Raw genomic sequence first — 18,671 nt, forward strand, 5'->3', positions numbered from 1 at the left:
GCGTCGTGGATGCAGAGCAGGAGCAAAGAGGAGAGAGAGAAAGAAGAAGTTCAAACCATCTCTGCCATCCATCATCATGGGCAATGTAAGATCATTAGCTAACAAGTTGGATGAACTTCTAGCCTTGACAAGGACTCAGCAAGAATATCGGGAATGTAGCATTATGTGTTTTACTGAGACATGGCTGCAGGATCATATCCCCGTCTCTCTGCCGGGCTTCCTGACTGTACGAGCAGATCGAGATTTAAAGAGTAGCAGGAAAAGGAAAGGGGGTGGATTGGCAGTGCTTGTCAACAACAGATGGTGTCACCCAGGACATGTTACTGTGAAGAGTCGTCTCTGCAGTCCTGACATTGAACTATTGGCAGTAAGTTTTCGTCCATATAATTTGCCAAGAGAGTTCACCAGTGTTGTTTTGGTGGCTGTTTACATTCCACCCTCAGCTGTTGCCGACACTGCATGTGATGTCATCAGTTCCGTTGTTGCTAAGATACAGACACAACACCCCAATTCTTTTGTGGCAATATCTGGTGATTTTAATCATGCCTCATTCTCTGCTACACTGCCAACTTTTCAACAGTTTGTCTGCTGCTCTACCAGAGAAAACAAGACATTGGATTTGTTTTACACAAATGTCAAGGATTCATACATTTCCAAATCATGACCTCCCCTGGGAAAATCAGATCACAACCTTGTTTTTCTCTGTTCAGCATATAAACCCCTTGTCCAGAGACTACCTGTCACAAAAAGGACTGTTAGAAAGTGGTCACAGGAAGCTGAAGAAGCCTTACAGGGTTGTTTTGATGCAACTGATTGGATTTCTCTTTGTATGCCACATGGAGAGGACATTAAAGGATAAGACCGGTTTTTTGACATTGGGCCCTTGATTTCACATTATAACATGATGTTCTACTCACCCCTGCTTGTTGTTGGTCATTTGGAGCTGTTCCGAAGATATTCGCGAGGCGTCTGGCGGCTCTCTTGAGATATTCGGCCATGAAACGGTTTCCTATGGGCAAGCTTATACAGGCACAAACTATGCTGTTTATAATTTATTAATTACTGTACACTAGCACTGATAACGTGGAGGTGCGTCGCTTACTTAAAAAAATCCGGGTTACTAATTTTGAATTTTAGCCGAATGAATAAATAGGCAGCAGGTCTGTGGGCTGTCTGTGGCAGTAGCACGAGGAGGACGTCAGTAACACCCACTTTACGACAAAAAAAATCAAAATTACAATAACCCGGATTTTTTTAAGTAAGCGACGCACCTCCACGTTATCAGTGCTAATGTACAGTAATTAATAAATTATAAACAGCATAGTTTGTGCCTGTATAAGCTTGCCCATAGGAAACCGTTTCATGGCCGAATATCTCAAGAGAGCAGCCAGACGCCTCTCGAATATCTTCGGAACAGCTCCAAATGTTCAACAACAAGCAGGGGTGAGTAGAACATCATGTTATAATGTGAAATCAAGGGCCCAATGTCAAAAAACCGGTCTTATCCTTTAATGCCATGACTGAGTGTGTGACTGACTATATAAACTTCTGTGTGGACAACACCATCCCCACCAGAACAGTGAGATGCTTCCCTAATAACAAACCCTGGATCATCAGTGAGCTAAAGGAACTATTGAACAAGAAAAAAAGAGCCTTTAGGGAGCGAGACAGGGAGTTACTGAGGAGTATACAGAAGCAGCTCAAAGTCAAGATTAGAGAGAGCAAGGAGGTGTATAGAAAGAAGCTTGAGAGTAAACTGCAGAGGAACAATATCAGAGATGTGTGGTCAGGAATGAAGAAGATCACAGGCCTCAAGCAGAGGGAGGATCGGATGGATGGAAGTCTGGACAGAGCAAATGAGCTGAACACATTCTTCAACAGGTTCAGTTCAGGAACAAGCTCACCATCCTCCCCTCCTGTTCCCAGCCAAAGAGACATCCCACCCTCCTCTGACCCACAGCTTTCCTGTAACATCTCCACCTCCACCTCAGTCATGGATTCTTCTGCTTCCACTAGTTTGTCTTCAACCAAATCAGGAGATGCTGCTGTCCCCTTTGCCTCCCCCTCCCACTTTTCTGTTTCTAAAAGTCAGGTGAAGAGGCAGTTGGAGAGACTGAACCGGAACAAGGCTGCAGGTCCAGATGGTGTCAGCCCCAGAGTCCTGAAGGCCTGTGCAGAGCAGCTCTGTGGGATTCTGCAACACCTTTTCAACCTTAGCTTGACCCAAGAGAAGGTACCACTGTTGTGGAAGACATCCTGTCTGGTTCAGGTACCAAAGAAAACTCACCCTTCAGTCATCAATGACTACAGACCTGTTGCCCTGACATCCCACATCATGAAGGTCCTGGAGAGACTCCTGTTGACCCACCTGTGTAAGCAAACCAGCACATATCAGGACCCCCTGCAGTTTGCTTATCGCCATGGAGTTGGAGTTGAAGACGCTATCATACACCTGCTTCAACAAACCCACTGTCATCTGGACAAAGCAGGCAGCACTGTGAAGATCATGTTCTTTGATTTCTCCAGTGCATTTAACACAATTCAGCCTGATCTGCTTCGTCTGAAACTCCAGAAGACTCTGGTGGAGGCCTCAACAATCACCTGGATTAATGACTACCTGACAAACAGACCACAGTTTGTCAGACTGAAGAATTGTGTGTCTAACCAGGTAATCAGCAACACAGGAGCACCACAGGGGACTGTACTCTCACCATTCCTTTTCACTCTGTACACTTCAGACTTCCAGTACAAGTCAGACTCCTGTCATCTACAGAAATATTCAGATGACTCTGCAGTTGTCGGGTGTATCAGAGATGGACAAGAAGCTCAGCTTCCACAGAGAGCTGGTGGACCGCTTTGTGGCATGGTGTGGGAACAATCATCTCATCTTGAATGTTAACAAAACAAAGGAGATGATTGTAGATTTCAGGAGAAACAGGGTCAGATCAAACCCTGTTTCCATCATGGGAGAAGAAGTGGAGGTGGTTGAGGAATATAAATATCTTGGTGTTCATCTGGACAACAGACTGGACTGGAGACACAACAGTGAAGCCATCTACAAGAAAGGACAGAGCAGACTGTACTTCTTGAGGAAGCTAAGGTCCTTCAAGGTTTGCAACAAGATGTTGCAGATCTTCTACAAGTCTGTTGTTGAGAGCGTCATTTTTTCTGGCGTCATCTGTTGGGGAGGCAGCATCAGAACCAGGGACCTAAAAAGACTCAACAACCTGATAAAGAAGGCTGGTTCTGTTCTGGGGACGACTGTGGAACCTCTGGAGACAATAATGCAAAGAAGGATTTTGCATAAAATCAAGAGAATTATGGACAACCCTGAACATCCTCTCAATGAGACTGTTATCGGAAAACAGAGTCTCTTCAGTCAAAGGCTTCTTCAGTTTGGATGCAAAACGGACCGCTACAGGAAATCTTTCCTGCCCACAGCCATCAGCATCTATAATAACTCCTTGATTTAATTGAGTTACATCAACATTTAATTTCCCTCTGGGATAAATAAAGTTTTTTTTAATTGAATTGAATTGAATTGAATTATTCTGTTATCTTAAGCAATAACTCTTACTGAAAGCAGAATTAAACTTTAGGATGAACTTTTTTTGTAGCCTGGAAAGTACAGAGGTTTCTTTTTTCTTTTTAAATACACATACTCCTGTTTGTTAAGTTTGGGCCACAAGCCATGTTTGCATAAATTCAGAGAGAGATGGGAATCAGATTTGAAAGTCACTGTTGGGTAACAGGTCTGGTTAGATTTATGTAAAAATGAAGCTTATACAGGTGGGGGGGTTTCTACACTGTACCTGGACTTGTATTAAGTCCTTTTTGGTATTACCTCTGTAATACCCTTCCTTAACACACAGGGCCTTTGCTCATTGGGAAATCTTTGTGAAAGTTCTGACCAAATCTCTAAGCGTTTCTCGAAAATGCATAGCTTGGACCTGGAAATGTGAATCTCCCTTTGTTACATGTATAATGACATGAAGCTACTAATGATCTATACCGATTTTATCTTATTTATTTAAATATTTGTATTGCTTTTAGATTAACTTTATCCTTGATTTTTGTACTTCTTTGGCACCAGGAAATATACCTTTAATTTTGTTCTATTGTACTTAGTGTATTTACACAATGACAAATAAAGATCTATTCTATTCTAGTATAAAGGAGCTAAGTCAACCACATCTGTGTCTGTAGGGGATGATCACCCTGGTACTGGAGTGTATTGATCGTCTTCATGTGTATAGCAGTGCAGCTCATTTTGCCGAGGTAGTTGGAAGGGAAGATGCAGAGGCCTGGAGCTCTATCCTCAACTCCCTATATCAACTACTGGGTAAAAAACACACACACACACACACACACACACAATGGAACAGTGAGTTTATAAAAGTGATGCAACCAGAGGGCAGATATGTATGGAAGTTTTTCTGTGCCATCAGAGTTTGAATACGAATTTTTAATATTGAATTTTTAAAGCATCAAAATCAGACTTTGAATTTGAAAAACCAACAGTGGAAAAAAAAAATTCAGTGGAAAAAGAACCAGGCTCAACATCCGGGTAAACAGGGAGAAGCAATCGATCCCTGTCTCAATTCATCAGATCAGCTCAATAGATATTAGTACTATCTATTACTCAATTTTACTAACACAAATGGCAAATAAAGTAAACTCACTCACTGAAGCACCATCACCCGCGTTGGTGGACACGGCTGATCTGTCCAATGTAGCGTAACTTGATTGGCTGCCGTTGGATGAATTGAGACAGGGATCGATTGCTTCTCCCTGTTTACCCGGATGTAAAGTCTGGTTCTTTTTCCACTGAATTTTTTTTTACACTGTTGGTTTTTCAAATTCAAAGTCTGATTTTGATGCTGTAAAAATTCGATATTAGAAATTCGTATTCAAACTCTGATGGCACAGAAAAACTTCCATACATATGCACACAGATGTGATAATGGTAAGGAGAGTTTTTGTTAGTTTTCCTGTCTAGCATTAATACACACCAATGGCTCCCACTGATGGCACGTGTCTTCTCCCCTTACTACTCCCAGCTGCACTTATCAGAGGAAACAGGAAAAACTGCGCCCAGTTTTCTGGTTCATTGGACTGGCTGATAAGTAGACTGGAGCAACTGGAGGCCTCTTCAGGTAAGTCAGCTTATCTCTGACAAGATATAAAAAAACATCAATTATGTTATACTTTCCTCTAAGCCTAAAGTTAGAAGGTTGAATAATCATGATAAATACATAAATACTCACACAGATGCCTATCTACATGTGTGTGTACACACATACACACACAAACGTACATAAATAGGCACATAAAGTACACATATATTTACATACACATACATACTTGTATTTATTCATGTCTTCTATGAATAGTTATGCTCCGCTTCAAATTATTAAAACATTTTTTGGGATGCAGATCCAGATTTGATCCATAGGATGTTTGTTAGGCAATTGTCAAAGGGAAAAAGATGCCTGTGTATAGTCAACATAAAAAAACGAAAACATACAGTACATTGTGTATTGCAATGATCTCATCAAATGGGCATGTAGTCAAACTTGAACATTAATTTAATTGTTTTCGTTCAACCACTGATTTTTCTGTCTGAGGTAGTTTCTTTTTACAATACTCAAAAAACAAAATGTTGGTGAAAATAAAATTAAAGCAGGGTGAACAGACTGTGGCTAGGTTGATTTAGTCTAATACTTTAGAGTTTTTCATACATCTCCCTAATGTTTGGTACATAATACAGATGATGTTTAAAGCAATGTTTGCTGGGGACTTGTTAGGATGCTTTCTATTGGAACTTTTAAGTATTAACTTTTACTATTTATTTATTTGTGTATTACCATTTAAGTTTAACAATTCTCCTATGAAAATTCGAGGATTTCTGAACTTTTTCAACCAACATAGAGTTTATGTTTACCATTAGAGGTTCTCTGTGATGTTGATTGGCGCTGTTCCCGGGCGCTGTGAATGGGCGCCCACCGCTCCAGTGAATATAGCCTCTGTCTCCATCAGTGTGTGACCATGTGCATGTGCATGTGCATGTGTGTGTTCAACAGGTGCCAACCTGCATGGGTTAAATGCAGAGGAGTTATTTCTGTGTATCTCTACATGACAATAAAAGTCTTGACTAACTAAAGGTTGCCAAGGCAGTCAAAAAGCTTCCTGTGGTAGGATGCTGGTAGTGGATGAGATTTGCACTGAGATACTGAAGACATTGTGGGGCTGTCTTGGCTGACTTGCCTCTTCAGTGGTGGATGGAACTGGTCCCAGTTGTGAAAAATCTTAACTTCGTCGTTACTTTAATTTCTGGTGTTATTTTTACACTGTGTTGCAGATGCAAGCAGATAAGCTCAAAACTTACCTTTTTGAAAGAGCTTATCACTTACTCACTGAACTTTTAGTGTACTACTTTTTTTTATAATGCTCCTTACTCGTCTTGTAAATACACTCTATATGGACTTATATAGGCAGTTCTTATGAGCCTTTTTTGTTTTATTGCTGATTTTATAAATATTTTACTGTTATGTGTAATCGTAACCTTGTTTGTTTTTCTTTTCATTCTATTTGAAAGCTTTGAGTTTAATTCTTCTTGAAAAGGTGCTGTGTGAATACATGTTGACAGACATGATCCCTGCTCAATCTAATCTGTAGCTTTTTTATGAATGACTTTTATCTTCACAAGGATCCACTCTAATTTGCAGGGTAACTCCCAATTCAGAGAATTGTTTTGTTTTTTTTAAGAATTTCAGCATTAGGAGTGTGAATTTTTACGAAGTCTGGGTCATGATGATGGACCTGTAGTTAAATTAAAATAGTCAATACACCTCAGTCAAACTGGCATGCAGGTTCAAAGTCTGGTCTTGAAAGTTCTCAAATGAGTATTCTATTATATCAGTGGCTAAGATAGAATCAAGAAACAAGAGGAATAGAAATAATATTCTGTAGACAGAAATTTGCAAGCAGGGTGCATTTATTTAGCCAACATCGAAATACAGGCCAAACATGCAGTGAAACATTTCCGAAACAGTATAAAAAATAAAAAATATTCTTCTTTATTTGTTAAGTGGCCCCTCCTAATCACCATCATTTCTTTTTTTTTTCTTTAATTCTTTCCTGTTTGTCCAATATACCATTGTGATCTAATATCAGAAACTATATGTTTATTTTTCTGTCCTTCCTGTATTTTTTAAAAACATGAGCTCATTCTTGGTGTGCCCACTCAACTGTCTTCATATTTCATAACTACAGCCCTCTTGTGTTAACTTTCCTCAATGTATGAACATTTGGTGGGCTATTTTTGTTAAAGTCATCTGGAAAACGTTACACTTCCCGTCACATTTTCATTTTAATTGCATACATTTAGGGCTTCACGGTGGTTAGCACCATCGTCTCACACCAAGAGGGTTCCAGGTTCGGTTCCATTTTCGGTTCCAGGTTGGATTCCCGGCTGGGGCTTTTCTGTGTGGAGTTTGCTTGTTCTCCACGTGTATGTGTGGTTTCTCTCTTGGTGCTCCAGCTTCCTCTCACCCCCCAAAAACATGCTTGTTAGGAGCCCTGGGGAAGGAAAACAAACCAGAGGAAACCAAGGCTCTTCAGCCTTGGCTGGCAAGTCACTTACGAGAGGGAAAACTCGGACAAGAAAACTAACGCCCAGGACGGATGTACTGGGCCCCTGTTGTGCAATGGAGACGTCATGGAGACGAACGAGACGATGATTGCATGCATTGTTAATTCTGTGATTGAGAGGTTACATTAATAGCATACATGCAATACAAACATATTTATTGCTTATTTACACCTGTTTATTTAACATAAACATAAATGCAGCTCTCTCCTGGCCTCCTGTTTCTCTACAAACCCCAGATCTGTACCCCTTATGGAGATGCTGAGAGGCTCATAAGAGTTTGAACATTCAGTCTGCATGTGTTTTGTGGACTTGGAAAAAGGTATAGGTACTGGAGTTGCAGCTGAGGGTTATTAGGTCTCTTAGGTTTCATCTCATGTCCTTATGTGGTACTGTAAGCCTCTTCAAGCCATGACCTCCAGTGCACATTGGAGTGGTTTGAAAATGAGTGTGAAGTGTCCAAGATGAGAATCCCTCCACATCTGAGGCCATGGTTCTCAACTGTAAAAGGGTGTAGTGCTCACTCCTAGGTGAGGATAAGTCTTAAGTAGATACGTTGAACTATTTCTGGATCATGTGTATGGCAGGATGGGGCAAGAGATTGACAGACAAATTGGGGCTTTTGATGTCAGAAATGAGGGCGTTGCTAATCCACCTACATTTCAACTCTTACCCATGGTCATGAAATTTAGATAAAGTGACCGGACTAATGAGATCACAGAAACAAGAAGTTGAAAAGTTGAGCGAGCTCAGACTAGACCTTGTGCTTCTCTGCATCTAAAGGAGTGAGTGAGGTGGTTGGGCATCTGAGTAGGGTGCTTCCCAGTCATCTCCCTTCTAAGGTTTTTCAGGCACATCCAACTGGGAGGACACCCCAGGGTAGACCCAGAATGCACTGGATTGATGGTATATCCCCTTTGGCTTGGGAATACCTACAGATCCCCCAGGAGGAGTTGGCGAGTATTTCTGCGGGGAGGGATGTAAATGGTAGATGGACTGTACTTGTATAGCAGTTTTCAAGTCTATTCGACCTCTCGTTTTTTTATGCCACCAGCACAGTCACACACACACTTATATAGCACTTCTTAGTCTACACAGTGTTACAGGCTACTACACACAATATCACACATATTCAATGTTTTTTCTCTATCACGCCCCAATGGAGGCATTAGAGACATCATGGGGTTCAGTGTCTTGCTGAAGGACACTTTGAGATGTGGTCCAGGGAAGCCAGTAATCGAATCACTGACCTTCCGATTCAGAGATGACTGCTTCTCCTAAGCTGCAGCAGATTTCTGACTTTCCCACACTTGTTCACACTTTCCTATACTTGTTGCCTCTGCTCACCCAATCTTGGATTAGGGGAGGAAAATAGATTGATTGCACAGTATGTACAATATAGGCATTGTTAGTGTGGTTGTAGCCTCCCTGGATAGGCAGCAATGGTATTACCCAACAGTAGTACAAAGTACAAAGAAAGAAAATTATGATAATCAACAACATGTGTGTTTTGTGAAAGTCAGTCTCCAAAGCAACTACCCAAATGTGACCAATTAGAAAGGAAACAGTGACAATTATCCATTGATAAAATAATCAGGAAAAATTCAAATTTCATGCCAATTTTTCATCAGTTTTTTTCCATTTGGGAAAATCATTGTGAAAAACTGCACCTGCACTGCAAAGTGTTACACATCCCCAGGGTCACTTACCAATTGCTTTAATTGACACAACCCATCTCCTAATCCAGCTACTTAGAATCTGCTTCCAGTCTTAATAATTCTTGCTCTCATGTATTTTTTATTTTCTTTTTGTTTTATCTCTAGGTATATTGGAGGTGCTTCATTGTGTGCTGGTGGAAAGTCCTGAGGCTCTAAACATAATCAAAGAAGGACACATCAAATCCATTATATCTCTTCTGGACAAGCATGGACGCAACCACAAGGTACTTTATCCTTATACATGCAAGCTCAATCACAACATAATCAATGTTAATATCTGTCTCCTCTGATCTCTGCTGCTGCTGACACTATGCTTAATTGTAACCCAAAAGCTGGGTGTACTTGCTCCGGCTAGTAACTTCAGTGGAAAAGATATTTTCAACAGTCAGTGGAAATTAATGTGGACATTAGCAAATGATTTTTGGACCTGCTGGAAAAATTACTCCCTCCACACTTTTCAACCAAGGTGCAAGTGACACACAGCATGTAGTAATATGCAAGTTAGAGACATTGTGCTGCTTAAGTAGAGTAAATCATCCTGCAACTGGTGGCCTATGGCTCTGGTCACTTTCAACTTTCCAAACAGTAATGGAAGGGTCAGGAAAGTTGAGATCAGGATGAGATCACAAGACAAAGTAAAGACATTCCTAAGCCTATTTTTCATGTTGTCGGCCAAAGGACAATCGGGGGTCAAGAAAGGAAAAGAAAGTTAAATTTAAGTGTCTTGAATCCTGTCTGACAGGGAGCGTGCCCAGAGCATCTTTTTTTGTATGACAGTGTCATCAAATTTATCACTGAAACTTAGTTTGTACTGTTACAAATGAAAGTAGATGAGGTTTTTATTTTGTCATAAGTTTGAGCAGTGGAGCCTTTATTTTGACATATATGAGGACAGAGAAAGCAGGAAGTTTGAGCTGTGAGTTGGGAAAGATGGCTGCATCATGGCTGCATCTGTAAAGTTGTTTTGTTGAATCTGAAAGTCGCCCCTCATGTAAATCCTTCAAAGACCAATGGCTGTAAGTAATACAAGGTCTTTACAGGACTAACTGTTCATGTGTGTGTTTTGGACACAGTTTCTCAGTCATTTCATTGTTTACCTTGAACCTGCTGCTTGTATGTTCTTTATTTTTGTTCAAATCAGAATTCATACATACAGTTCATCCGGAAAGCGCTCCACTTCTTCCACAATATCTCTCTCTCTGCTACACTTTGGGATGCCATCACCTCAGTCATTGCCTGGTTGCAAATGCAATATCTCAACACATTCGTGATGATATCTGGAGATCCCAACCACGTGTCCCTCTCTGATACACTTCCAACTTTTCAACAGTTTTTTTTTACTTCAGATCCTAATTCCTTTCCCTCAAGAGGAGATCATTCTTAAGAAGCTGAAATAACTCTGAAGGGGTGTTTTGAGGCTACAGATTGCAATGCACTCTGTGAGCCACATGGAGATGAAAAGCCGTGACCAAATGTGTTATGGGCTGCATCAACTTCTTTATGCAGACTATCATCCCCACAGGGACAGTGAGGTGCTTTCACAATACTAATCCCTTGATTCAATTCAATTCAATTCATTTTTATTTTATATAACGCCAAATACAACAAATGTCATCTCAGGGCACTTAGATAATAAAGTCCAATTGGCTTGAATTGGACTTTAATTTAATTTAACTTTAACTTTAATTTAATTCAATTAATTGTAATCATAATTATTTATAAAATAATCCAATTCGTTCATATAGAGCATATTCAAAAACAATTTCGTAGCTAAGGAAACCAACAGATTGCACCGAAACTTGTCTTCAGTCCAATCTCCCGGCCTGAGCGTGCCTGAGGCGACTGTGGAAAGGAACGACTCACTTTGAACAGGAAGAAACCTCTGGCAGAACCAGACTCAGGAAGGGTGGCCATCCGCCTCGACCAGCTGGGGAAAAAAAACCTGTAACACCATTCAAAGGATACCTGTTGGAACAGGGAAACACGAGTTAATGACCACAATAATATCACATATACATAAAGAGAGTAAAGTGAGGAAAGGTGTGACAGATGAGGCAGTCTGAGAGCAAAGTACTCTGTTAGGAAAATATCTTATAATGAGATCTTTAAGATAAGATGGAGCTCGGCCATTAAGAGCTTTATATGTAAGGAGAAGAATCTTAAATTCTATTCTGAATTTAACAGGGAGCCAATGAAGAGAAGCTAAAACTGGAGAAATATGATCTCTCCTGTTAGTTCTCATCAGAACTCTGGCTGCAGCATTTTGGATCAGCTGGAGGCTTTTCAGAGAATATGTGGGACAGCCCAATAATAAAGAATTACAGTAGTCCAATCTTGAAGTAACAAATGCATGGACTAGTTTTTCTGCATCACTCTGAGACAAGATGTTCCTGATTTTAACAATATTACGAAGATGAAAGAAGGCAGTCCTAGAAACCTGTTTTATATGCGAGTCAAATGATAAGTTCTGGTCAAAAATAACTCCAAGGTTCCTCACTGTAGAACTAGAAGCCAAGGAAATACCATCTAGAGTAACTATATAGCTAGACAATTTCTCCCTGAAGCGCTCAGGTCCAAAGATAACGACTTCAGTTTTGTCTGAATTTAGCAGCAGACAGTTCTGAGTCATCCAGGTCTTTATGTCTTTAAGACATGCTTGTAGTCTGACCAACCTATTTGGTTCATCTGGTTTTATAGATGGGTACAGCTGAGTATCATCAGCATAGCAATGGAAATATATGCCATGCTGTCTAATAATGTTACCTAATGGAAGCATGTATAAAGTGAAAAGAATCGGTCCAAGCACAGAACCCTGGGGAACTCCATGACTTACTCTGGTGTGTGAGGAAGATTCTTCATTTACAAGAACAAACTGAAATCTATCAGATAAATATGACTTAAACCAGCCTAATGCAGTTCCTTTAATCTCAATAACATGTTCAAGTCTCTTTAATAAGATACTGTGATCGACCGTATCAAATGCAGCACTGAGATCCAACAGGACAAGCACAGACACAAGTCCGCTATCAGAGGCTAAGAGGAGATCATTGGTAACTTTCAGCAGTGCAGTTTCTGTGCTATGATGCACTCTGAATCCTGACTGAAACTCTTCAAACAGATTATTTCTGTGTAAGTGATCACAAAGCTGAGCTGCAACAATTTTTTCAAGAACTTTAGACATAAAAGGGATCACCAATGACTTGTAAAAGCTCTTGAACAAGAAGAAGACAGCCTTCAGGGAGGGAAAGAGAGTTATTTAAAATGAAGGAAATTGCTGTTGAGTAAAGAGGTACAGAAAAATAAGTTGACAAGCCTAAACACCAGTTGAATAGTACCGGTGGAATTATTTCAAGTACTTCATGCTGGATTTCCAACATGAGTGTGAATCTGTAAGCAGCCATGGGACCCATTGTTTACAACAGGGATCAGCTGCCCCCCCCCATAACAGCAGTGCAGCCAGAGGAGGGACTTGATGTCCCTTGCGAACCAAAGTGGACAAGGTGGGGGTGCCGCACTGGAACAAGAGTTTATCGACCCTCTCTCCCATCCGTCATTATGGGAAACCTAATAGAATGGACGAGTTGACAGCGCTCACCATCGAGAATATTGCCAGTGCAGCATCCTGCTGTCACTTTTCATCAGTCTTTGCTCTTAATCCACAAGGTAAAATTACTGGGTATTGTACACAGTTTATGGGGGGGTGGGCACTCATTAACAAGGTGTGAGTTCTGATTATTTCTCAAGGCGAAGGATACTCTTTATGACACAGAGCTGTTGCCTACCAAATCAATGCAGTCTCTCAAGAAGCTTGACATTTAATCTCTGCACCACTATATGTTTGCGCGTGTGTGTTTATATTGTAACAAAAACAAAATGTTCTCTCTTTGTGCATACTATTTAGGTTCTAGATGTGTTGTGCTCACTTTGTGTGTGTCATGACGTGGCAGTGCGCTCCAACCAGCACCTAATCTGTGACAACCTGCTCCCAGGAAGAGATCTGCTTCTGCAGACTCGTCTGATTAACCACGTAAGCAGGTATACATACAAGCATTCACACACACACACACACACACACACACACACACACACACACACACACACACACACACACACACACATCCAGGAGGGATGAGATGCACATATAGATGCATGTGTAGTGACTTAATAAATGTAGGTTGTTGATCTTTCTACTTGGAACTGTTATGTTCTGAAATTCGGACAACCAAATGACAGTTTGTGTTTTCTGCACAACACTGGCCCTCTCCTCACTCCAGTTTGCTAGATTTAGAGCGCTTTCACATCAGGAGAGTCCTTGGTCCGATTGGGCAGGGAAAGCTGGAACTGTTACACCTTCATCCAGTTTGGTTCCCTGTCACACTGGACTTTTGAAAGCGGACCAAACCGCCTAGACAACGCCATGCAGTTAGTACAGCTGCTTATTTGGGGTGGTATTGCCCAAAACAAGCACTGACCACGAAGAAGAAAACTCGGCTCATCGAATGGCCAGGACCGAAAACAGAATTCCCCTTCAGCTGGCTAGTTCACAAAAAAACAAAACAATGGAGCAACACCAAATTTATGCAGTCTTGGGGTTTCTGTTTTTATTTTTGTGTTCAAACCTAATTGCTTTTTCACAAGAAGCTGCACAGTATGAGCAGCAGGCGAGGCAGCAAGCTATCCATGTTGCTCAGTACATGAGACGAACACAACAGTACCGAAAAAGTGCTATTGCTGGACACTTTTACACACAGACACACACACACAGCCGTAATGGTGAGTAGCACTCAGTATGTCGTTATACTTGCCTATTCAGTGATGTGTTAAAATTGGCTTTGTTCTTAGACATTATGAATGAAATAGTCTCTGTACTTTTCCACGATGACCTAAAGTGATCCAGGAATGGGGAGACAAAACAATTAACCTGGGAAAGCAGGTGCAGATTCACACACACACATTGTTTGGCTGATCCAGAGAATATGACGAAGCATGTTGAACCTACTCATGTCCAATCATACTCGGTCGAGTGCGAGTCCAACCTATGAGGCTATAAATGCAAATGATACCTGGAAATCGAGGCTCAGTCTGACAGATTTCCTGCGTGAGCTCTGTTCCACTGAGCCCAGCGCTGATATGCTTGATGTGTGACCACCAATAAACACTTTATTTAACTTGAGATTCCTCCAGCTTGTTCTTGAGCTTCCATTGAAAGAATCAATCTAACAGATGTATCTGTTGAATTTCTCCCAACAGCATGCGCCCCAACATCTTCCTGGGTGTCAGTGATGGCTCCGCCCAGTACAAAAAGTGGTACTATGAACTTATTGTAGACCAGGCTGTGCCATTTGTCACAGCAGAGGCAACCCATCTTAGGGTGGGCTGGGCCAACACCAGTGGCTACGCACCCTACCCCAGTGGAGGGGAAGGCTGGGGAGGCAATGGGGTGGGTGATGACCTCTACTCATATGGCTTTGATGGTCTTCATCTTTGGTCAGGTGAGCTAAGTGTGCACACAGTATGCATGTGTGAAGAGAGAAGTGATGGTGGTGAACTTACTCGGTATTGATGATGATTGATATTAACCAGCTAAATGTATAGCTTGTGATCTACATAACAACATTTACAGGTATTTCAGGTATTTCATTATATCCTTGCATGTACATGTGTTTGTATGAATATGTACTGCAGTACTGTGCAATTTTCTAAAACTATCCCTCATTTCTTTATACTACTACTGGTTAACACTGTACTACTGTTTACCAAAGCCCCATCGGAAACCGTCTTTAGACCGTGTTAAAGATCAACAGTGGTCTTACTAAATATTAACTTTCAAGCTTGTTGAAATTGTACAAATTCCTTTGTTGCCTTATATGCTCTTTTACATTTATGTTTCCACATTTTTCAATAAGTTGCTCCACCTTATGTCTCAATATACAAAGAAATGAGGGATGTCTCCCTGGTATATGTTCAAACTGTGAATGTGTAATGAGTATTTTAAATTTTTTGATAGTCTTTTCTTTAGAATAGGTAAAACACAAAATTTCACAAAAAATGACCACCTACATAAAGCAGTTCTACACATTTTGAATATTCACATCTTTGCAATAATGATGCAACAACCATCATGACCCTGTATTTCTACATATACCATGATTATATTTAACACAAACACATGCCAAGACTTTAGTCAGAGAGCCACAGATAGCAGAATCAGAGCTCACATGTTTACATGTTACGATCTAAAACTTTAATCCAAACTAAAATGAATATATCCTTACTGTCCCACCAATCCTGTGTAGGCTGCATTGCACGGACTGTTAGCTCACCCAATCAGCATCTTTTGCAATCAGAGGATGTGGTGAGCTGCTGCCTGGACCTCAGTGTTCCCAGCATCTCCTTCAGGATCAACGGCCAGCCGGTTCAGGGCATGTTTGAGAACTTCAACTCTGACGGCCTTTTTTTTCCTGTGGCCAGCTTCTCTGCAGGGATCAAGTCAGTGCTTTACTGAAAATAATTTATGCAATACAATAAAGCTATGGTCAATTCTCCACATGTATATTTTATGTACCCATCACATGTAAGGTTAACTTAAAAGCTTTGAAGTCACAGCTTCTTTGAAAAAGTAGTTGTAACAAAAAATCGCTTATTTCTGAAATACTTGTTTCCCTTTACAGTTAAAAAAAATGTTTTATTTGATATTTGGTCACAATACAATAATCACAATACAAGAAATTCAAACTTGATACCTGTAGTATTATATTTACACTATTTTTACACTATATTGCCAAAAGTATTCGCTCATCTGCCTTTACACGCGTATGAACTTAAGTAACATCCCATTCTTAATCCATAGGGTTTAATATGCTCCTGAGAATCACCCTCACACCATAATCCCCCCTCCACCTAACTTTACGCTTGGCACAATGCAGTCAGATAAGTACCGTTCCCCTGGCAACCGCTAAACCCAGACTCCTCCATCGGATGACAGCTGGAGAAGCGTGATTCATCACTCCAGAGAAGGCGTCTCCACTGCTCTAGAGTCCGGTGGCGGCGTGCTTTACACCGCTGCATCCGACACTTTGCATTGCACTTGGTGATGTATGGCTTGGATGCAGCTGCTCGGCCATGGAAACCCATTCCTTGAAGCTCTCTACGCACTGTTCTTGAGCTAATCTGAAGGTCACATGAAGTTTGGAGGTCTGTAGTGATTGACTCTGCAGAAAGTTGGCGACCTCTTTGCTCTATGGGCCTCAGCATCTGTCATTTTACGTGGCCGACCACTTTGTGGTTGAGTTGCTGCTGTCGTTCCTAATCGCTTCCACTTTGTTATAATACCACTGACTGTTGACTGTGGAATATTTAGAAGCGCGGAAATTTCACGACTGCACTTGTTGCACAGGTGGCATCCTATCACGGAATTCACTGAGCTCCTGAGAGCGAGCCATTCTTTATTAAATGTTTGGAGAAGCAGTCTGCATGCCTAGGTGCTTGAATTTACACACCTGTGGCCATGGAAGTGGTTGGAACACCTGAATTTAATTATTTGATAGGTGAGTCAATAGTTTTGGCAATATTGTGTATATATCTATATAATATATATAGATATATATCTATAGATATCTATAGATAGATAGATAGGTAGTGAAGGGCTGCTCTTCCAAAGTGGTTGGACATAATGAAACTTATTATTATTTCAGTCTTCTCTGTAGGCTGATGAGTTTGTTCCTACTGTTAAAATACTGCTGACGGGCCATCCATGGCATGGTACCACTCTGTTGTTGAGCTTATGTTGAAAATTTGAGGTCAGGTCACCAAACTCCTTCTCTCCAAATGTTGGGCCACCCTAAACGCACTGCATGAAACACACAGTGTGCCTTTTTTTTTGCATTATTATTGCATTATTATTTTTCCTGTATTATTGCCTCATTAAACCTTTGAGTAAATAACGCGAAGATCTGTGTTCCCCGTTTGAATCTCGGCCAGGTCTTTCTGTGTGGAGTTTGCATGTTCTCCCTGTGCTTGTCTGGGTTCTCTCAGGGTACTCTAGCTTCCTCCGACCTTCCAAAACATGCTTGTTAGGTTAATTGGTGAACTGATCTCTAACTTGACCCCAGAGTGTGCATGGTTGTCTGTCTCGTTGGGCCCGTCATGGACTGGTGACCTGTTCAGGCTGTACCCTGCCTCTCACAAATTGGCAGAATCTCCAGCCCCCATTGACCCTGAATTGGATAATGTGGGTATGGAAAGTGGACAGATGGATAGATGGGACGTTGAAAAGGCAAGGTGAAATGACAGCAATAATATACAGTTTACCAAATCATAGACAATGATCCATGGAGTTTTAATTCTCCGAGGATTATTACTCACTCCCATAAGACACACACAGTTTCTTGCTCCTGGTGTTACATAAGATAAATGATGACGATTAAAGCAAAAATAAACAATGAAAGAAATGAAAAAAAAACTTCTAAAGAAAAAGTTCTACCAATATAGTGATTATAGATTTGGTTTCCTTTAATATTTGTAGGTATTTGCTGAAATATAACATTATTAATCAATTTCTCTCTCCATCCTGTCATACCTCGTACTTCAGGGTGCGTTTCCTCCTTGGGGGTCGTCATGGGGAATTCAAATTCCTCCCTCCTACAGGCTATGCTCCTTGCTATGAGGCAGTTTTGCCGAGGGAAAAACTCAAACTTGAGACTACTCAGGACGAGACTGCAGCCAGAGACCTGCTGGGCCCCACTGTTACCATGAGCCAGGCAGCGTTCACCCCCACGCCTGTGGACACCAGCCAGGTAGAAACAGAGGGATGCTTTTTAAATTCAGAAAGATAGAGGCTTAAAGCTGATGCTTCAGATAACAAATATAACTTGTCTGTGTTTGTGTGTTTAGATTGTTCTCCCACCTCACTTGGAGAGAATTCGGGAGAAACTTGCTGAAAACATTCACGAACTGTGGGTGATGAACAAGATAGAACTAGGCTGGACATATGGTGCAGTGAGTATGACAAAAATGTTTGTATATTATGATGATAACGGCCTTTAGTTGCAAAGTGTTAGTAAACAGATTTTTGTGAAAAACAGACAGCTGTAAAGGTCAAGGCTTTGATGAAATGAAAAACAGTATTAGGAAGTGAAATAGAAGTCTGATTTTAGATCCTTTATAGCTACCTCTTCACAAAAATATTACCATCATACTCATCCTTGGACAAGTGATTTTACATCTTTACATTTTTTACATTTTTGTACTGACAACAGGTGGCTGCATGGTGGTGGTTAGTACTGTCGCCTCACAGCAATACG

General features: G+C 40.9%; 1 protein-coding gene across 8 annotated transcripts in view; it reads left to right on the forward strand.

The window, feature by feature from the left end:
• The window catches only part of ryr2a (ryanodine receptor 2a (cardiac)), a 287,428-nt gene that overhangs the window by 98,974 nt on the left and 169,783 nt on the right, over positions 1-18,671 (forward strand). For all 8 annotated transcript variants that reach the window (XM_075456990.1, XM_075456994.1, XM_075456991.1 and 5 more), the window contains exons 14-21: positions 4,207-4,342; positions 5,061-5,156; positions 9,475-9,593; positions 13,271-13,404; positions 14,620-14,861; positions 15,666-15,858; positions 17,960-18,164; positions 18,262-18,366. In XM_075456990.1, the coding sequence (XP_075313105.1) occupies positions 4,207-4,342; positions 5,061-5,156; positions 9,475-9,593; positions 13,271-13,404; positions 14,620-14,861; positions 15,666-15,858; positions 17,960-18,164; positions 18,262-18,366 (1,230 nt within the window). The remainder of the gene's footprint in view (positions 1-4,206; positions 4,343-5,060; positions 5,157-9,474; positions 9,594-13,270; positions 13,405-14,619; positions 14,862-15,665; positions 15,859-17,959; positions 18,165-18,261; positions 18,367-18,671) is intronic.

This window comes from Odontesthes bonariensis, chromosome 23 (assembly GCF_027942865.1).
Source record: "Odontesthes bonariensis isolate fOdoBon6 chromosome 23, fOdoBon6.hap1, whole genome shotgun sequence".
NCBI classification, from domain to species: Eukaryota; Metazoa; Chordata; class Actinopteri; order Atheriniformes; family Atherinopsidae; genus Odontesthes; species Odontesthes bonariensis.